The sequence below is a fragment of the Coturnix japonica genome, chromosome 7 (assembly GCF_001577835.2).
Source record: "Coturnix japonica isolate 7356 chromosome 7, Coturnix japonica 2.1, whole genome shotgun sequence".
NCBI lineage: Eukaryota > Metazoa > Chordata > Aves > Galliformes > Phasianidae > Coturnix > Coturnix japonica.
The window spans coordinates 338,232-360,014 of record NC_029522.1 but is presented as its reverse complement, the minus strand read 5'-3'; the positions used below and the strand labels follow the sequence as shown (position 1 = coordinate 360,014).

Below are 21,783 nucleotides of genomic sequence, written 5' to 3'. Positions count from 1 at the left end.
TACAAACTTAGAAACTTAAGTTCTTTGGATAAGAGAAATCTTCATTTATTTATAGATAAGTTAACTCCAGAAGTAGTAAGAAATGTAAACATCAGGTTAACTTGATTAAAACACTTAAGGAACAAAAACTTCTTCATAAAGTGCTGGCACATACCTTCTGCTTTATTTTTCAAGCACTAAACACAGAAAACTAGTAGAAAGACTTGCACGAGCTTCCCAGTTACAACTGCAGGTCAGTGATAATTTTGGAGAACGTGAAACTGTAACTGTATTAGAAACCATTTTTTCTACCTTTGTCCATTACAGCTTTTTGACGTTTTCCTCTTTATCCTGAGTGAATGTTAACTGCATAGTAAGACAGTTTGGATTTTTCATTTGCCCAGTTCAAATTTAGACTCCACACTAATGAGGTAAACCCAAATAAGACTCTGACTGGAAAGGCCAAGGACTTGGGAAAGTAGAAGTACAGGGTACCTGGACACAATGCAACAACCACCCCCAGCAAAGGCATTTAATAACTGTGCATGTATATACATTATTATCACCACCATAAAAACTGCGTAAGAACACACAAGAGAGAAATCAGTGCAGTTTGTTTCTACTGAGGCACCTGAGCTTCGTCTGTGCTATTATTTCTTTCCACTTGAGATTAAGTCTTGGAAATCTTTTACTTCTGTCAAACGAGCAGAGGACACCACAGTTGACTTTCCACAGAACATTACCCCAAATAAAAGACAAAAGTCCTCAATCCCCCTCCATTTATTATAGTTAAAGCTTGTGTTAACATCTATTTGTAAAAACAATAGAATTGTTCCTTCCTTTTCTGCAGAAAACTATAACGCAACCTTTCACCGATTATTAACATAAGATCTCAATCGTATGATGTTCCAAAACCTCCACCTGCCTCACTATCATTGGATCAACAGCCACATTTGGAAAAGATTATTAGACTGTAATATTACATTACATAAAAGAAATCAAATTAGGAAGACTAAGCCTGGGATTTTCTAATCCTCAGGGCTTAGAACTACATTGAAGTGCCATTTGCAAGCATAATATTTATAGAAATTTTAATATATTCTCTGCTTCAGTGTTATGATGAGAACCTTCTCTTGTCAGTTTTTCCATGTTAAGCTGTTTCAGGCTGTGGAGACACAATGGTATTTGCTCTAAGGTGAAGCTGGACTTGTGTTATTTCTCAGAGCCTAGAAACATGAATTGAAAGGGATGTAACTTGAACACATAACAAACCCACTATCCAAAGCAAATGAAAAGGCTTCAAACAACTACTGGGTAGTTTGCCTTTAAATATTAACACACTGCAGTCCATTTCTCAAGGCAGGCATGAAACAAAGTTGTGTGAATAACAATAACTGACTGAAAAACCCGCTGCTCATCTACATTAAAAAGGCATAATGAAAAGCTTTTAATTGCAACTTCACTGGCAAGAAAAAAAAAGTCATTTTCAGTTGTTCAGTTATTAATTTGAACTTAGAAAGGGCATTTCATGGCTTTGGGTTCATTTTCTGGTTTGAAGGTAAGGAAGAGACGACTAATTGTAGACAATATACATCAGATATTTTATGAAAGAAAACAAACGCGTACCAAATAACCACAACAGAATGGGAAATTCATCTTCTTCAAAGATAACTCACTGGTAAGAAGCGAAGGATCACTAACACAAAGACTGACCATCTACCTGTTTTCTGTTCAGTCATTACATGCATCCACAGAAAAAATGCCGCTCTGAATGGGCATTACAATCCCTAGGTGGATCAGACCTGTAAGACGGAAACATTTACTTAACTACCAACTAAACCAGAGAAAAAGCAGTTTTCCAGATGGCCCCAGCAGATGGATCGTACCCCACAACGCTGCTTTCAGCTGTCACTTAAATCAATGAGAATGGTCACAGATAAGCCCATTAAGACAGCTAGATTCAGTTTCCCTGCTTAGATCAGCTTCTAAAGGCTAGTGCTAAAAATGTACACACTATTCAACAACTGTTTGGCAAAGCTCAAAGTTTAGGCAAAAACTCAGGAAAATGAGTTTATTTACACACATGTTCAGGCTTCAATTTGGCATCGCTTTTGGATTAAAATTTAAAAAGTGCAAAAATATTTAATTAAACCTTCTTAAAAAAATAATTTGTTTTACTGGTGCTACAACCCCAATTTCTCAGGAGTTAAATCCATTGCCAGCAATGGATAGAAAAGGCAACACCAGAATAAAGAATCAAAGTGCTTTTCCAGTACAGCAACACTGCATAAATCGGCAAGCCAATCTTGCACTCGCCACTGGAATAGATTACACTAAATCCATCCTTATAAAAGTCTATGTTACACTTTAACATACGAAGTCTGTCATGAAGTCTTGGGGATACTGCAGTGAATCATCAAACCGGAAGCGTTTGGAGACTGTACTGCTGTCCTCTGGGATGTTTTCTTTGTCCTCCTTGTCGCTACAGGTACCATTACAACTGGATCTCACATTCCGCTCTTCTGAGCATTTTGTTGCATGTCCTGGCATCAGAGATGGGCAGCAAGATTCTTCAGGGCTGCACAGGAGTATGAAGTCCCCTTGCCGCAACCAGAAATGAGAGAGACAGGCCTCTGCTGTGGGCCTTTCCCTTGGAAAGAGAAAGAACAAATGCCAAGTTGGTAAAGTTAACTTTAGAAGCACTAAAATGGTAATTAAAATACATCCTAGAACTTCTCAGCATACGTGATAATTAACACTACAGAACTCATACTGCTGTTATTCCACCACTGCTGCTGCTGCTGAAAAGCACATCAGAACCAACCATGGTTGGCAAAATGCATCTAGATTTCAGCTGACAGTTTTCCCTGCTGCTGGATGTCCAAACTGGTAAGGTTTTCAAGACAGGCTAAAGGATGCGTCGTCATCAACTCTATCACACGTTTTGCAACGTTTTGAAGTACTGAAGTACTTCATCACAGACTGGTACTAACTCTTCCAAAATGTATTTACTTCCCAACAGATCTCAGATATATGAAATCATTCCTGTGGATAACCTATTATATTGCTACTCCAGTTTTGCATTGTTAAATTCTACAATGCGGGAAGACACTCATATTTTTAGCCCAGAGCAGTCTTATTGTGGAGTTGACAATCTGAGGACAGATTGTAATATTCAAGAAGAAATATGCAACAAGCATCAGATTTGGAAAAGAGTTACTGAGCATATAATGAAGACTGAGATGCCCAAAAGAGGGAAAGTGGCTGAAAACCAAACATTCTGCAGGCCCTCATTAACGTTTGCCTAAGCAAGCCCTTGTTAACTGCTTCTTTTATATTAATACGGTTTCTGTGAGTTGTTCCAGCTATTGACAAAGCCTCTACATGAGATAACTTGGTAGAAAGGATTGTTCATCCGTGATTATGTCTACTTATGTCCATACAGAGCCAGCACTTACTCAAGAAAGGAATTTCAAGGATAACATCCACTCATCCACTGTCATGTGCCTATACTATCAAAGAACCACTTTCTCAACCAGATCGTTCAACTCCTCCTTGCTGAGGACAGAAACTGTTGTGTCACCACAAGTGACAGTACACAGCAATACAAACAACATTACTTCACAGATATTAGAGGAATGTGACTAGCTGACCTGACTAAACATTGTTCTCCAGTACATATACCTGTTATAATTGTTTTGGTGCACACGTGCTAGTGCAAAGAATAAAAACCAGTCCCCATTAAACACCACATAACAAGCACACACAGTTAATCCCTATCATTTTCCCATTCTCAAAGACCATTTGCTCAGAGTTCAGCTACTTTGAAAGGCCTCCATCAGTATCCAAACTCCCAAAGAACTCTAAGTTACAAAAGTGTGCATTGGAAGCAAAAAGAAGTTTGTGCTTTGGACTGTGAAGCCTTTTTTAGACAACTGAGCATAGCGAAACACTATACATATAGATGTATATATCTATTCCTGACAAACATGCATGTAGTGTGAAGAAGACACACACAGTCATAAGACCACCAGGTTTTGATATAAAATATGTTAAACTAAAAAGCTTCATTAAAGATGTCAGGAAACATCCAAACACACATTAGAAAGACAATGTTCTGTCTCTCTAAACTGTGCAACAAAATGTTAGGTCACAGACAATACCCTGAAATTTCCAGAATACATTTCTTAAGACTTATGAATTGTCAGTCCTCTGAATGAAATAAAGAAAGAAAGTAAGAATTTCTAAGTGAGCAAACTCAAAGACTGTGCCTGACTCCAAGAACAACCAGACAGTGAACCAAAGATCCCTTACTTACACTACAGAGCAGCAGAAACCTACACTTATAAATACCCAGCTCATAATGCCAGCACACTGAGAGATATTAACTGATCGTATGAACAATGTTAACCTCCCAGGTTCACATTCATGTTTTCCATGTGCTCATACACAGACATAAAAGAGTACATTACTTACTCAGGATTTTTAATGAGAAGTTTTTGAATGAAGTCTTTGGCAGGCTGCGAAACTGACGAAAACGTTTCTTCCGAATAATCCACATTAACTTGAGATATATTAAGGAAAGTTTCTTGATTATCAGCTCCCACAAATGGAGATTCTTGGGTCAGGAGCATGTATGATATTACACCTATGTTCCTGAAGTAAGAACACAGTGTGAAAGAAACGTACCTTCTCGTACTTGTTTGCAGTAGATAAAGCATCTCGATGTATGCTACTCTCAGAGAACTAAAACCAGCACGTGACCTCTCAGTTCGATATGATTCAAGTGTAAATGCATGTATACGCACAACAAAATTCATTTCTATCTCCATGACAGGACTTGTTTTTTTATTTTCCCTTTAGTTGCTTATTTTCAACAAGCCTTTTGTTTCCTGCCACTGAGACTATTACAAAAAGGAAATCTGTATCTTTTACATGGGCTGCTCTTGCAGATAGGGCAGTTCTAAGAGAAAGAACTGCAGAAAAAAAAGATCTAATCTGCACATAAATAAAAAATAGCCATTATTTCACAAAAATTCTAGAAGTACTGAAGTCTGAGACATATTAAGATTATTTAATAATGCAAAAATGGTGAGGGAGGAGAGCCTAGGGCAGTTAGTACTCTAGGATAACACGTTTCAAGCAACTAATACCTAAAGTATTAGTAAATACCTATACCTAAAACTAGTACCTAAAGTATGCTATCATCAGCTAACTGCCACTATTTCCTTGGAATAGAAGGACACTTGGCACGTTCAGAAGCCACTTCACAGAAGGTGAGCAATAGAGCCATAGACAGAAATGTATGTAAACTCCAGTTCACATTCAGAGCACTCCTTCCCTCAGCAACCCCCCCCTCTCTTGTTCAGCCCACCCACAGAACAGTATTGCTAGGAACCAGATAAAGCTGCACCAGCATCTGGAACTGGCATGCAGACTGTTAACTGGTCCCATCTACCTCAGTAAAACAAATTAGCATATACAACCTACCACATATCCGTGGCTGTGGTAATAGGGTCATAGTTTAATATTTCTGGAGCTGCAGAAAGAGAAGAAAGAAAAGGGAAGACATTTTAACAGGCACGTTATTCAAGTAACCTTGAATCATACACTACGATTCTATCAACTTTCCTGTCAACTTCTGCTAACCATTATTAAGAAAGTAAGCACGATGATGTTTGAGGAATCAGGTTTATGTTTTTTCAGAGAGTGAAAAAGGTGCATGAAGTCTTCAGCACATTAACACTGCTAAGTCAGGTGACTATCCCAATTTAACGCCCAGCAGCTGCTAGCATGTGTTAGATACTATGCTACTCAACACAGACTCACCTGCTCTTAGAAAAACAGGTGTAGGCAATTCTGTTTTTTACTGTCTTACTGTCTTTTTTTTTTTTTTCAAAAGGAAACCTGCCCCTCAGCAGGTCAAGCATTTAAGGCAGATTTTCACTTTCCCAAGAATGTTCTTATTTTAAATCATACTAAACAACACCCCTAACTCACACAATTCAGTGCATACTTATGTTCTATTAAAATTATAATCAAAAGAATTGCCCGAAGTTGTTGTTAACTGAACCTGTACAACAAGTAAGCTCTAGTCTACAGCAGAACAAACACTATAGCAGGAAATAAGGTGTGTTTATCCATACGTTTTTGTGTGTGTGCAAATAATAGGCAACTTCCCTGAAGAACAGCTCAGTACAACACACTGCCTTGTGCTGCTTTGTTCTCCAGTAGTGACCCACGAGTTGCTAAGTGCACTTCAACTGTATTTTCCTCACACATGAGAAACCCCCATGCAGCTCCTTCATACCAAGATACTCCGTGGTTCCCATGATCTGCCGCAGTTCAGTACAGTTGTCAATCTTCCGAGACATGCCAAAATCTACAATCTTCACATCACCAAGAGGACTGATGCTGCTCAGCAAAATATTTTGAGGCTAGAACAGAAAAAAATTCTCAGCTCACAGAACACAAACTGCAAAAAAACAACAATACTATTTCTGTTTATACGGTTATTTTTCATTTATACTGCTGAATTGTATTTTCAATAAGTTATTTTATCTCTAGTACCCTGTTTTCTCCTCTTTGCTATGTACTCAACAAATTAATACAATTATCACAATACTAAGTTGAAGACAAAGTACTAAAAAAGTCTGATGCAGCCTTACCTTTAAATCGAGATGAACAATATTTTTTTCATGCAAGCAACAAAGTCCTTCAAGTATTTGCCTTATAAGCCTTATGATATCACTTTCACCAATTCTGTCATCCAGATCTGGGACACACAGGTTAAAGATTTCTCCTCCAGCAGCACTGAAATACATTCAGGAACACTCATGTATTAAACTTGAAAGCTCAAGCCAGGAAAAAAAAAATCTATATATAGTATCTATATAATTTAGTAAAGCTGATTACTAAATAATCATCCTAGGGGCTGAGAAAATAAGATTTCTCCTCCCCCTCTTTCTGAACACACTCATCCCAAGACACATCGCACAAACTCTTAAAAAAAAAAAAAAAGGGTAAAAATATCTGATGATGCTTTTTCTCCCCTCATATCCAACTACACCAGTTCAGATGGTGAAACAGAACTTTGTGGCGGAACTGCTCTTAACTGTTTGGAAAACTCAAGATTGTTACTTGGAAAGTGAGCCTGAAGATGCCTCAAGGATGATTAGATCTCTAATCAGTTTCTAATAAAAAATATCCTCACAAGTAACACCTGAAATTTCTTCAGTTAGTTCCATAAATGATTGGAAGAAAAACAGAAAACAAACAAACAAACAAACAAAAAAAGCAAACCCACATTCTTATTCTCTAAACTGGGGACTGAAACTATTGCCACATGCACCAACTACAGTGCAAAGAACAGACCGAGTCGTAGAGGAACAGCTCTGGAGCAAGAGGAAACTGCATACTCACTACCACAGACATTACTATTCCGATGAAAGACTAGATTAGATATCAGTCCTTTCTGTCTGGCAGGTACTAAATATAAGATCTAGCACACTGACCGTGATGAAATACACAGTTGCCTGGTCAGTGAGTGAGCAAAGTCTTCAACTCTTGCAAAGAATACTCCGAAATACAGGGACAGCTCTGTCAGTTCGACATGTACCACTTCCAACAGAGACAACACTGACCATATATTTTAACTTACTTTTATTTTTATTTTTTTAAAGCATCTCAGTATGTCTTCCTCAAAAAAGGCTGTTGTTTACTTGCAGAACCCTACCATTAGTTAAGAATAAAGGAAGCATGGAAATAACCTTGTGTAATCATCTTGCCCTGTGGTTTCTTAGTGACACTCTAAGTGTTGCCACAGTGTCAGCTGTTTCTTTCCAAGCTGGGTTTGAAATCATTACTCAGCCTGCCCTGACTGCCTGAAGCTCCCATCTCAAGACTAAAGAGCTACGTCAGAAACAGATTGGTTAAGTATGAGTTTCACCTTTAGGAATGAGTCTATAAAAAGGGAAGGATGCTGGACAGCCTGGACAGTTACTAACCTGCCGAGGCTGTGTGAGCTGTCACTAATGCCTTACTAACTGCAGCTGTGACAAAACAGATGAGGAAAGACTTCAAGTTCAGGAAAGCTTTCAGTGCTCTCCCACATTACTCCTGTACCCAAGTTTTTGTTTTGTTTTGTTTTTTTTAAGTGAAAGGGTGGAATAGATGTATACAGAGCTGAACAGCCTCACTATGTGGGGCACTCACAGACAGCAAGCTGAATGTAGCAAAGGAGGCTAACAGCACCCTGGGCTGTAATAACAGTGCGAAGGTTGAGGTAAATGACTGCTCAGCACTGTAGACCACAGCTAGAATGCAGCCTCCTGGTTTTGGCTCCCCAGTTCAAGGAAGTCACTAAATAAGTTCAGCTGAGAAAGAAAGTAAAAGAGCAGCAGATGAGTGAGCAGGAGCATATGCAAATAAGTTACCTTCAGAAAAATAACCTAATGCAATCCTATATAACACCAAAACTTGAATTGGAAGGTATAGCTAGGGAAATCTCAACTGATGTTCTTGGAAATTACTAGAGCAATACACAGCAGCAAGCTAAAAAAGCCAGCATACCTTCAGTACCCTCAGGATGGCTGCTGAAAACAACACAAAGCATCAAAAATCACGCTTTGTATAAAACCTTCCCATTCAGTTCTGGTCTCCATATCTTCAAGCAGTAGAATGAGACTACTGAAGATACAGAGCAGGGCAAACACAGGGGCAGTCAGTTGCTTTACAAGGAGAATCCAAAGGAACACTGACTCTTCAAGTTTGAGCAGAGGGTTATGGAAGAGCCTATAAATAGTGCTGACAAAACAATCAGGGTCTGCATGCAGATAAATAAGAACTATTATTATTTATAATATATATATAAATAACTATGAGTTATTTATCAAATCCCACAGTATGACAATGAGGAGGCACCTGAAGAAACGAGCTGATTATGTATACAAAAAGAAGGAGTATTTCCTCACACAACAGGTAGCCAGACAAGCAGACCAGGGAGGTTGTGCAGCCTCCTCCTCTGGAGATATTCAAGACCCTCCTTAAGCCTTACTGCTCAATCTACCATTGGGAACTTGCTTTAACAGGGGGACAGACTCCTTGCAGGTCCCTTCCAACTTCCTTGATTCTATTACCACAGAAGCTGACAGTACCACAGAGTTTAAAAAAAAACAAAACCAAACAGAGTTAAAACAGCTTCACAGACTTTATGTCCATAAGCATGTTCTAAAAGGAACTGGCAGGTATGTATCTTCAGTACAGCACTTTTGGTTGCTGGGACTGCACAAGGATAACAGACTGCAAGAAGAGCACAGGCGCACAAGCAAGGCAGAATTTGCTGAGCTGAAACAGAGGTGAGACAAAAGAACACTGGTACAACTTTTATGTGAACTCATTCTAAATATGAAGTTCAGTACTTGTCATGTGGACATGGTCTTCTACATTACTGGTTTAGTCCTCACCATGCTGTTAAAGATCAGTTAGCTCTAAGGGGGAAAAGTAAGTTCTATCTTTCCCTCCTCTATTGGAGAATGATGTAGCCACAGTAAAAGGAGTTTATCACAACGCATGCAGATCGCTGAATAATTCTGAGCAGCCTGGTCTGGTGGCTGGCAACCCTGCACACAGCAGGAGGGTTGAAACTAGATGGGGGGTATCAGACAGTCCTTTTTTGGTATGATTTAAGATGCTTCAATGCACTATTCACCTTCTGTGGGATTTAAGAACGTTCTCTGCTCAGCTGGACATAAGCGATTCTTATGGTGGTCAGGCTTCATATTAAATTCGTTTGACCAGAATAACCAAGCAAGGCTGGCGCTGAACAGGAGGACCTGCTCACATTCAACAGACTCCTGAGCAAGGTGGAGTTCAAAGGCACAACAGTTTCAGCAGGAAATGAGTGCAAGCATCTACAGAAATGAGTTATGCAGTGATGAGAAAGAAGTTGCTTTTTATTTTTTTTAAAGCGATTAGTAAAAGAGAAAAAAAATCCTTTATCGGTGCATATTTTTAATGTTGAATAAAGAACTAATAAAGCTTTTGGGGTGTTTTGCTGCCATGTCTCTATTCCATAGTTTGACACAACTCATTAGCTTTGAATTGCACAAAATACACATCCAAAATAAGAGCAACGGATGCAACTCCTGAGTTTACATGAGAATAAATCACACCAAAACGCCCCCAAAACCTTAGCAAATATTAGTAAATTAAAAAATCATAATGAAATATTAGCATAACATATACAGTGTAGTGTTGCAATTCTTACAGGTGTTCAGACAACTCAAGCAAAAAGCAAATATGTTGACAGGTTGGTAACTACCAGCATGGGACACGTAACCGAGGCATACTTACTACTCCAACACTAAGATGATTTCATTTGCTGTTTCATAGACTTCATGGAGATTAACTATGCGAGGATTAGATTTCATTAATTCAAGCACAGCAATTTCATGAAGGATCTCCGCTTTGCAGTCTTGACCTCTTCTTCTTTTCTTCAAAAACTTAGCTGCATATTCTTGGCCTGTGGATTTAGCTATACATTTCCTAACCACGCCGCATCTTCCTCTGCAAAATAAAAGGAAAAACACATTACAGCTTCAGATAGAAGAAGTAATCAATTGGCATTAGAACTACAAAGGCTTGGCACTGTGTCGTTATGTTTGGAGTCGGCCGTGTTCTTGCAGGGACAGCAAGGAGGTCACCTCAGGCCGCTCTGGGCTTTGTTCAGATTGCCAACATTGGGTTTTGTTTGCTTCTTCAACCAAGTACACACAGGGCACACACACAAGATACAGTAGCAGGTACAGTACAGACACACCAACAGGATACACAAAACAACTGAAAAACATAAAGAAAGCAGGGGAAAATAAAGCATAATTATGCACTGGGATCAGAGGCAGAAAACTCAAGTCATAAAAAAACGCTTCCATTCACAAACGATGCAGGACTGCTAAATATTCACACTGCCGCACTAAGCGCTGCAACATCTAATCAGAAAAACACGCGCCGCTTCGCACTCCCTTTTCCAACTGCAGTTAGACAAAGTGAGCTGCTTTGTTTCCCAGCCAACTGTTTAGGTATGGAAACAAAAATGTCTTCTGGCAAAGATGTGTTTTTAAAAGAAAACCGCACAGTGCGGTTGAAACACCAGGCTGACCTTTAAAAAAAATAATAGGGGAAAAATGCAGGTTTTTAAGCCAAGTTATAAACTGCCGAAAAAAAAAAACCAACAAAACACAAACCCCCTCGTTTTATAATCACCAGTTCTGCATTCCCAGAAACGCCTCACTGCATATTTGCAAAGAGATTTCAAATCATACAAGAAAAACTAGGAAAACAAAACAAAAAAAAAACACTCGAATGACTAAAATAGATGAAAGTCTTAAAAACAGTTTCAAAGCTGTTTGCAAAGAAAAACACCTACATCTGCAGCTTCGAGCAAACACCACTTTTGCACGTGAACAAAGCAGAGGAGAGGCTCAGCAGCAGCCACATAAGCTGCGCCTTTCCAGTTATCCCAGCTCCTTCAGCAGGGCAGACGGTGCTGTCTGATGGAGCCTTCCTTCTGGTGCAAGGAACAAAAGGGAGGAATTCAGAAAGGCAAACACTAAATACAAAAATCAAGAGGGAAAAGTAATTTACAGCCTGGTAAGTGTATACTCTTCATTTTAGCTACTATTTGTAAGCCTTAAATAGCCAAGTGCTTTCCCAACTACTAAATGAGCTAATATAGCTGAGCACTGGAAGTCACCGAGCTGGAACTCTTCATATACTGAAGTCTCAAGATACTCCCCACAGCTCACAGTCTCATTTTAACATCACACCACACCATCTACCACAGGAGTTTCTCTAAAATAACGGAAGAGGAACTGGTTGAGTTTCAAGAGAACAGGAAAACCTCTGCTGCAAGTTTCTGAACATCTCATTCCCAGCAGCTCCGGGTGCAACAGCTCTGAAGGATCCGCGATATCTCCTGAAGAAATCTATGCTGTATCAATTTCCACTTGTTTATATGATCTCGGTAGGGTGCCAATTATTTAACAGTTAAAGATACGAAGGGAAAAATCACATCTTCAAAGGTGCAAAAACAACAAAAAGAGAAGCAGTATTTTAAAAAGTAAATAGTTAGAGAGCCTGCTAAACACTATTAGTTTATCTCCAGTGTGCAGAATGTTCCCAATCCTCAAAATACTGCATTCGCCATAGAACTCCATGTTCAGAATAACATCATTTTCTGACCGTTCATCATAGAAACACAGAATAGCTTGTGTTGGAAAGGACCTCAAACACCACCTGCTCCCAACCGCTGCTGTGGGCAGGTTGATACCCACCTGTCTGGGCTGCCCAGGGCCCCATACAGCACAGCCCCCAGGATGGGGCACCCACAGCTCCCACAGGCAGCCTGTGCTGGTCTCTGAGTAAAGAATTCCCTCCTAATATCTAACCTGTATTTCCTACTCTTTTAGTTTAAAACCATTCCCCGCTTGTCCTTTCACCATCAGACCATTTAAGAAGTCCCTCCCCTCCTGTTCCTAAGTTCCCTTCAAGTCCTGGAAGGCTGCAGTGAGGTCTCCCCCGGAGCCTCTCCTTCTCCAAGCTGAACAAGCCCAGCTCCCTCAGCCTACCCTCCCAGCAGAGGTGGCTTCAGCCCCTCGAGCATCTCTGTGGTCCTCCTCCGGGCCTGCTCCAACACAGCTTTCTCCAGCCTGGACACTCTTGTCTACTTCAACCTGTACAGACCTCAGATACTTCATCACTGACTCCATGTCCTTTACCTCAAGCCATTTACAGCTGACAGCATCTTCCATCCTTTTACTCCTACTTTCATAGCTTTCTCGCTATGCCCAAGCAAACAGAACAAAGTTGCTTAAAGGTAGGATATATAGGCACACAAACAACTCATTCAAATCTATATAGCAGCATTTGCTCATCATGTCGATAAATGAGGTTTCTAGAGGAGAGATAATTAACGACAAAGATACTAAATCTTTTTTCAAGCAAGCAAGAACTTGAGAAGATAAAACTTCATTTCTAAAAGCACCTGCAGACAAATTAACATACACACATGCAACTGCTGAGAATGGGTTTTGTTAGCCAAAAGCATTACGGAAACCACAGTGAAGTTAACGTTCTGCTTCAAGTTACCAAGTTGCCATATTACTCAGTGTCTCAAGATACGCTGAGTCTCAGAAACAGCTAATAGGCATCTCCCAAACAAGTAATAAAAAAGCGTCACCAAAACTTGGAAACTGTCACACGAGATAGCATCTCAGCTTAACAGAAAGGCTGTGGCTGGAAGAAACAAGTCAAGCCAAGTTCTCTTCATAAAATTATTTGAGTGGTGGAATTTCCCCAGAAATTAAAAGAAAAAACAGTTAGATCTTAAGTTCGATCTGAAATCTTGCATTAAAGCAAGCACAGTGCTTCCCCAATCCTCACTGCCTGCAAAGCAAACAGTGCTGGAGAGGTACATTGCACAGCTCAATTCCTACTTATTTCCGTATCTCAAGTTATCAACCACAGAAATTCAGCTGCTTAAAAAGAAGCCAAACCATCCACGCTGAGGACAGAGCTGCTGAAACCCACCAAACAGAACCTGCCTGCTCCACGAGTCAGTGCCAGAGGACCTAAAAGATAAGGGTGTGGGAGGAAGGAAAGGGATCTGGGAGGGCTGAGTATCAAAGAACAACTTAAAGGAAGATGAAAACTCCAAGTGAACACACACTGGTAGGCCAGAAAAGCTGAAAAACCATATTTGGAAAACATGTTTCCCTCTTTCTGATTCTTTGCATTTTGGAACTTCTTTTTTCTTTTTATGTCTGCTTTCACATGTACACAAAGTGTTAAAAACTGAGGTTGGGCATCGAAGCAAAAAAGATGCATTTATTTGCTTCAGACATCATCTCACATCACAGGCAGGCACGGTCTGACAGCATTTGAAGAAAATCAGAGCTGGTACCCAGAACTGGTTCTACAGAGCCTGGCAGTCAGAACTTGGGCTGACACAGTGCCATGGACAGAAGAAAGTGAAGGGCTACAGGGTGCACTTTTCTAAAGAGCATGAGATACAAATGTACTAGAGGGATCAGGAGAACTGTAGTACTGGTGAGAGAGCCTACAAAGTTATGCCTGCCTAAGCTAGAAGTAAGAAGGATCACTGTTCAGCATAGGAATGCTGAACAAATGACAAATGACCCATGCCACTTCTATTCAAGGAACTTGGAAGTATCACCACTCTGTTACGTTTGTGTGGGTTTATACACAATTCCCTGAATATTTTCAAGGTATAAATTAACCCAGTCATTTTGAATAAGCATTAATTTAGATGCCTTTAACACAAATACCAAGAATTTTTTTGTTTGCTTTGATTTGCTATTTTACTATTGCAAACCTGGGTGAAGGAAGCAGACAGCCAAATTACTCTTGGTTGTTAGAAACCTAACCATAAAAGGTCAGTGAAAAAAGAGGTCTTGGTTTTCAGGACTTAAAAACAACAAACAACGAGCATCACCACCTCAGAAGCACCATTCTTTGCCTTGCAATTCTGCTCTAGGTTCTCTCTTCCAGAGCTTATATCCCTGTAACATAGTATGAAAATGGACAGGGAAAGGGACACAGCTTTCAACTGATGCTGCTATTAGAGCAGCCTGAGCCTCTCTGCCATGGAAAAGGCTGACAAGTTATATCTCACCGTGCCTTTACCCTGTTCCTACGGAGCTGCACTGAAAAGAAGGGAGCAGGGAAAGTGGGTGGGGAGAACTGTTCTTCATGCCTCACCTACAGAAGTTTGCCAGGAAACAAGCCTGTCATTGCACACAACTCTGCCTCAGCAGAAATCCCTCTGACAGCCCCTTACCTTCCCAGCTCCTTGGGCTCAAGGATGTAAAAACTGTGGAAATTGTCCGTCTTGATTTGTGTCTGCAGAGACATGGCCAACAAGCCCGAAAGGCTTCTGTTCTCCAGCTTCCTCCTGGACATGCTTAGGAACAGGTCCGTCCCTTCTGCCAGTCACCTGTTAAAGCAACACATCAGTGAGTCTGGGCAGTTCCATAATCACCGTGCAAGGAAAAACATGCAGATCAGGGCTCAGGTCTATCTGAACAGAGAGCCTAAAGTTTGTTTAAATGTGACCAGAACACTCCACATTTAATCACTCTACATATACAATTGGAAAGGAACGCTAAACAAGAGAATCGAGGGACGCCAAAAACATTAGATCAAAAATGAACCTTGTTCTCAAAGCTGTTTTAACTCAATCTAACTCAATTACTGATTAGAAATCCTGATGAGTGGACACAGTTCCTTCCTTGCAAATCCTGATTGATCAGAACCAAAGGACGGGTAAGGTACCTTAACAGACCAGAATAACGGCGCATTCAGAAGATACAGCAGCCGTACTAATTCTACTCCTGATTAAAGAAAAAAACAAGCAGCTATTTAAAAGCTAAAGAACAAGTTTGGACACTCACATTTACAGAGGCCTGAAGCATCTCTTCAGGCATGACGTAAAAGCAAAGTAGAACAAGGTTACTGAAGGATATCGGCAGCCTTAACTGATGTCTTATTTCAAGGTAAAAGGCAGATTTACCTTTGTTAACAATAGTTAAAGAAAGAAAAACCATGGCACAAGACAAATTACAGTCTGGACACGGTTGGCAGCCATTAAAAACACTATCAGTTCTCAAAGAACAGCACTGTGCTCTCAGAAGCTTCTGGGGGAGCACTCGCCATAGCCCTGTTTCAAACACAACCCAGCACCCGTCAAACCTCATTCAAACAGCTGTTGGAATGTGGTAGTTCTGGGTATAAACTGTGACTGTTCTGGGTATAAACTGTGATTCACGCTTCAGTTCTGGTAAAGGAAAAAAGAAACAAACCCCACAATCCTACAGTTTAAAGATAAAATTCTAAGCGGTATTTGATAAGCATGAAATAAACTGAACGCTTACCAAAGGTTCCCAACACAGGGCAGGTTGCCTGCCCGTGAATCACCCTGTTTGTAACAAACCAGCGTTGACAAAGCAGCAGCTTATGGTGTCAGGCTGATTTGGACGGCTCCAATATTACATCACCGGGCTGTTCTGCGAGGTGCACACAGTGAACGGGGCTCAACAGTGACCTCAGTGCTGCAGGACTTCACAAGCGCTGGCATAAGGGACAGGTGAGCTAACTGAGGGTCAGCTACGGCTAAACGCATTCAGCTACGTTTCATTATACGTTGTCCTTAAGGATGTGATTAAGAAAAGCTTTAGCCTCACGCCGGATTAACCGTGCTTCCCTGCTAAGAAACCACATCTCCCTTCAGCTCGGTGAGCACACAGAAACAAACAGCCGCATCTAAGCTTAACGTCCTCGATAGAACACGGTCCAATTTTTCTTCCCGAGCCCGCACCCTCGGCACACTCACCTCTCCCCGCAGACACCACGCAAAAAGCCGCCGCTCCCACAGCCGGCCGTCACACACAGCCCGCCCCGCAACACCGCCGACCAACCGCCGCCCCGCGCAGCCGGCGTTTGAAACTCGCAGCCCGGCAGATGTGGCTGCCCCGGCGGCGCCCGCAAGCCCCGCCCCTAGTGCCGGGGAGCAGCCAATCCGCGCCCGGCTGCCCTGGCAGTGCTCGCCACTATTGGCCAGGCGCCCTTGTCGCTCATAGCGCCCCCTCCCGGCTGCCCTGGCGCCCCCGTGGCTCTGTTGTCCCCCTCAGTCGGTCTTTTCAGAGTGAAAGGTTTTGTGTGTGGCTGTGTTCCTGGTTATCTGTACATCATAACGCCATATAAACGTGTGGCACTGGGTGAAGGCAGAGCTCCACCCTGAGGACTTTGGAATTTTAATTACATACAGGGAATGGCTGAGGGTGGAGGAAGGGAGATGGCAAGGTGAAGGTCACGGCAGTGCAGGATCATCAGCTCCCTTGTTAGTACTGCCTGCATCTGGGCATTAATTGCTGTTCTGTAATTACCCCGAATGCACTTACTGCATGATTCCCATTCTTAACACTAACTCCCCTCTCTTTAGTTATCTATCCATCACCAACTTGGCTTCTCTGCAGTTTTTAAAGGCTTCCATGAACAGAACTATTTCTTCTTGATCTATTTTTTTTTCTTGCAGAAAGATATGCAAAGCAGAACAAAACCTTACCTGAGGAGCTTCAGTGTCCCAGAAATCACAGGGAAAGATCCACATCTACATGCTGTCTCTGCTACTGCAGCCTCCAGTCATCAGCAGCACCTTCCTGCAGTGGGTGATGGCTGTTGCACGAAGTACCTGCAGTTGTTTGCTTGGAGGAAGAGCATGGAGAATGTCAAAAACTGCTGATTCCACACATGTCTGATTATAGCATTAATCTGCCTGTCTTAGGATGGTACTCCTGTACTTACCGACACCAAATGTTGCTTCTCTCTGTAGGCATAACATCCAAAAGAAGAAACAACAAGAAACAGCAAATAACACAAAACCCCTGCTACATTACAGAGTTTAATCCATGCCCCAGACATCTATCAGAGCATGTTTAGCTGAAGCAACCCCACTGATCCCACGTGCTCAGCTACAACATGAAATACTCAAAGCTCACAATGCAACAGACCCCTTGGAATCAGCATGTTACCTTTCACTGTTCCTGCAGTGTTTGATTTTGAAATCATCTAAGCCTTGAATACAAACACTCTCCCACCTCCAAGAATTACCATGATTCTTATTAATACAGACCCCACTTGACCTCTTTTTTCCCCCATGCCAAAATCTCTGTAAGAGTGCCACATTTGCATGTGGGAAATGAGTAAGAAAAGGCAATCCTCAAAGCATCAAGCAAACAATCTGTATTTCAGGGATTGCTTAGCAGAGCTGTCTCAGAGTCACCTGGCACGAGCTTTGTACGAGCCCCAGTCCTCACACTGAGGGAAGAATGTGGAGTTGCTCAACGCATGGCGCCAGTTATCAATGATCTGGGTGAAAGTGTCTTAGGAGTCTAAAATTGAAAGTATGATTGAGGCTATGAAAGGTGTTGTCAGAGCCCCTCCTTTCCCCGCATAGCTCCCCTCTAATGATTTGGACTGGCTTGCATCATGTTTCTGCTAGAAGCAAGAGATTGCAAAATTACCATCTAGAAAAGTTTTAAAATAGTAGAAACAAGTTAGGTTCTAAAAAAAACACCCTTATTAAATATTAGATTCTAAAAAGTGTTCATGAAAACCATAGCATAGGGGAAGTGACTCTGTGCCATTCAGAATCAAAAGTCCACCGGGCCTGTGCCCCAGGGAGACCAACACTCACCCAAGCACTGAAGAAAGACCAGGACCTCCCAGAGCAGCTGGTCTCACTGTAACCAAAGCAAGAGGAACTCTTCAGTGGAAGGCAATGGCTTTTATGAAAGACTGAAAAATATCCTTTTCCCTGAAGATATTTTGCTATGAAATTACAGTGCTGCGTATTAAGCCACTGCCATAAAGGATGTTGCTGCCCATTCTGGTACTCCATTCAAAAGCAGAGAGCCCTTTGAGAGGTGTGGGCATCTGCTGCATGTCGATTGTAGTTTAATTTAGGATAGACTTTGTTTTGAATGCAGTTCTTGGTCAAGTTCCATTGCATTTGGTGAAGAATCCTTCCTCCTCCTGCTGCAAGCGATGATTTGTAGTATACCAGATTCCAGAGGCTACCCGAAGTCACTTAGAAAAGGCGTCATGAGAGCATTTTGTGATTTCTCTAACAGCTTTCAACCGCTGCAAGCCTTACGATACATTCAAAGACGCAGTAAAAGAGTTAACTTCCAAAGTGGATTTTTTAAGAAGATTTATTTTAAGTGATTTCATGATGAAACATGGTCTTAAACAAAATAGAGATCAGTAGGAAAATAAAATTATACACAGAAATCTTTTCCCAAAATGTTTTTGAATAGCAGGAAATACAACAGAGCAGTCCTGTATTCAACCGAGTAGATAATTATGCGTATCTGTGAGCAGTCAAACCTTAGAATACAATCCTTGAAGCCAGGCACGACAAAATGCCCGTCATACTCTCAATAAGTTTCATAACCTCCCTCCCTGCCTCAAAGAAAACAAGTAAAATGCGATGCAATGGAAATAGAGAAAAGGACACACACCATCTTAACGCTTGAAGCGCATTTTCCCCGTTTAGTGTTTTGTAAAGACATATACCAAATTCAGATGAAACAAATCAGCTTGTAGAAAGATAGAAAACCTTGGTATTGTATTTGATATACAGTCTTGTGAACTCCTAACTGAAACGCATGGAAAAGATTAAAAAATACACCACATGTGTTCTACTTAAAGCTTAGAAATAAATACGCACTCTATATTCTCAGTGCCTGAAATTCTTTAAAAACAAAGAACTTGGTATAAAATTATATCAAGTAATCATCAAAAATGCGGGAGATGCACCTATATACCTGTTAGATTCTGGATGCCTGCATCCCCACTACAAAAACTTGTAAAACTAGATGCGCTTTCAAACATGCTGAATAACCCAAACCATAGCCTGGCAAGGGCACAAATACTGACTGACCCAGGGGTACCAGTACTCCACACCATATCCATCAGGAGTTTGTTCTTCTACGAAGTATTCCCCTTGCACACTGTACCAGCCCTTACAAGCATAGATGTTCAGTCACTGATAGAAAAAGCAGCCTTGCTAATCAGGATTTGTGGACGCCCTCCAGGCTATGTCATTCAAAAGGGAAAAAAAAAAAGCATCATCCTAAGACGATATATTTACTTAGTATTATTATGATCTTTCCTCCTTGCAATGCTGATAATAAACAGCAGTCTCCTGAGTGTTGCAGACTTACTGCAGAAAAATGCCCTGCTCTATGGAGCTACTGACTATGGTCCAACATACTAAATATCTTCTACTGCAGGACTTAACAGTTTATAAGAAACTCGTCACCTCAGTCACAATACTGAAGAAGAAAACTTGCAAGGAATTCTTCCTTTGACTTCTATATCTGAATTGAATATCCAGTAGTCTCAGCTTCTTTTACTTGTTTGTTTTCTCTGGTAAAGAACCAGGTCTGCTTTAAAGTGGAGGACCAGGCCCAGAGATTCCTCATGTCCTCTCATTTGTTCTTTTTTTCTGACAATATCACTAAACTGAATGAACTCAGGACCCACATCAGCTTGGCCAAAGCTACCAAGATAACTGAGAATATTTTTACCGTCTTAAATAAACTTTAGAAACTTCACATCACTCCTGAAATGACAACCGGACACAAAAATCCCTCCTGGTAGAAATCTGTGGTTCTTAAACAACCGTAACACAAGGCTCAACCATTAAAAGAAATAAAAAACTATCAACATTTTCACAGAGATAAAGATTGGGGCTTTGACCCATCATATTTAGAAAGGAAAGGTACCTTTACCAGTGATGATTTAACTTCTTAACTGATACTATTTCTCTTGCCAGATGTGGCCAGTAATAAGCACAATAATTATTTGTAAAACCAGTTAAGGAGGACCTATTTTATTTAAAAACCTTCGTTTTTCTAAGAGCAGTCCAAAACAAACAGACAAATCAAGAAAAATACAGAAGATATTTTTCTGATTGTGTGCTTTAGTTTTTCGGAACCTAAAATAATTAGCCAAAACACATCTCCTGGTGTTGTAACAGTAATCTGCTTCATGACGAATAGTCATTTTTCTTGGGTACATTATCACAGCCTAATTTTTAAGCTAAATGTGTCCCCTTTTGTACATCCAGTGGTCAGCACAGCTCACCGTCCCACCTTCTATTTGCAAAGTCTTTTCCTACCCCCACTTCTTTCAGTTGTTTTCACTCAAGAACTGCTCTACAGCCCCATTTTTTGTGTCGCACTTGCTGCATGGAACTGCCATGTCTTATGATTTACCGCACCTACAAGTACCTGCCTTCCCTAGTACTAGTTATGAAGCTTCAGAGATTTATTTCCTTATTCATACAGTAATCTTAACATTTACTCAGCTGCAATTTCTGACTGCAGTCAGCATGGCCACATATTGACCACATTTACGCAGTTACGAGTATTTCTAACTATCAAATTGAATGCTCCTCATCTAAAATGAGAGCTTTGCAGTAGAGGACAGAATACGTGAGGAGCTGCTCGTATCGCAAGCTGTGGAAACATGAAATATCTTCAGGATGAAACCAGCTGAAGGGCTGCATGACAAAATGATCATTTATGGAAGGCAAACACCTTACTACAAGAAATAATCCCTGCTGCCATGATCTCTGGACCCACGCTCACCTGTGTCCCTATGAGGGCTCGTGCTTCCACCCAACAGCGTGAAGCAGCCCACAGGAATGGGGCTGACCCCTCTGCTCTGTGCTGTGCAGCCTCATCTCCAGCACTGGGTGTGGGTTTGGGTGCCATGGTACTAAAAGGAAAAATACTATCAGAGAGCATCCAAAGAAAGGCAACAAAGGTGGGGAAGGGCCTGAGGGCAACGTGTGTGAGAAGCAGCTGAGGTCCCTTGGTTTGCTCAGCCCAAAGCAGATGAGCTGAGAGGAGCTTTGTGGCGACTTCAGCTTCTCACAGGGAGTGGAGGGGCAGCACTGATCTCCTCTCCCTGGTGACAGTGACAGGGCCCTAGGAGAACAGCATGGAGCTGTCAGGGGAGGGGTAGCTGGGAGTGAGGGACTGGGTCTGCCCCATAGGATGGTGGGCACAGAATGGGCTGCCCAGTACAGTGGGCATGGCCTGGAGCTTTCAGAGCTCAGGATGTGTTCGGACAGTGCTCTCAGACACGAGGTTTGACTTTTAGGTGATGCTGTGTGGAGCCAAGGGTTGGACTCAATGGTCCTTGTGGGTCCCTTCC

At 41.3% G+C, this 21,783-nt stretch overlaps 1 protein-coding gene and 1 long non-coding RNA gene across 6 annotated transcripts; one reads left to right on the top strand and one right to left on the bottom strand.

The window, feature by feature from the left end:
- Positions 1–20: 20 nt before the first annotated feature.
- Positions 21–16,494, bottom strand: STK17B (serine/threonine kinase 17b). 5 transcript variants are annotated; one of them, XM_015867660.2, is made up of 8 exons: positions 16,388–16,494; positions 14,837–14,992; positions 10,333–10,545; positions 6,648–6,792; positions 6,290–6,416; positions 5,470–5,518; positions 4,456–4,635; positions 21–2,629 (listed from the first exon to the last, which is right to left on the bottom strand). In XM_015867660.2, the coding sequence occupies exons 2-8, from the start codon at positions 14,956–14,958 to the stop codon at positions 2,347–2,349; spliced, it is 1,119 nt and encodes a 372-aa protein (XP_015723146.1). In that variant the 5' UTR covers positions 14,959–14,992; positions 16,388–16,494; the 3' UTR covers positions 21–2,346. The 5 variants fall into 5 exon arrangements, with proteins under 5 accessions (XP_015723146.1, XP_015723147.1, XP_015723150.1 ...); XM_015867661.2 differs by lacking the exon at positions 16,388–16,494 and adding an exon at positions 15,930–16,248; XM_015867664.1 differs by lacking the exons at positions 14,837–14,992; positions 16,388–16,494 and adding an exon at positions 14,495–14,523.
- LOC116653656 lies at positions 16,465–20,945 on the top strand. Its single transcript, XR_004307871.1, has 2 exons — positions 16,465–16,894; positions 17,090–20,945. It is a non-coding gene; the product is annotated as an uncharacterized LOC116653656 (long non-coding RNA).
- The last annotated feature ends 838 nt before the right edge of the window (positions 20,946–21,783 follow it).

Excerpts from the sequence above, each read along its gene's own strand:
- STK17B (XM_015867660.2), bottom strand. The coding sequence starts at position 14,958 with ATGTCCAGGAGGAAGCTGGAGAACAGAAGCCTTTCGGGCTTGTTGGCC. Across the intron at positions 6,417-6,647 it reads TTGTTCATCTCGATTTAAAG|CCTCAAAATATTTTGCTGAG; the intron begins GTAAGGCTGCAT and ends TTTCTGTTCTAG. Across the intron at positions 4,636-5,469 it reads ACCACAGCCACGGATATGTG|GAACATAGGTGTAATATCAT; the intron begins GTAGGTTGTATA and ends TTCTTACTTCAG.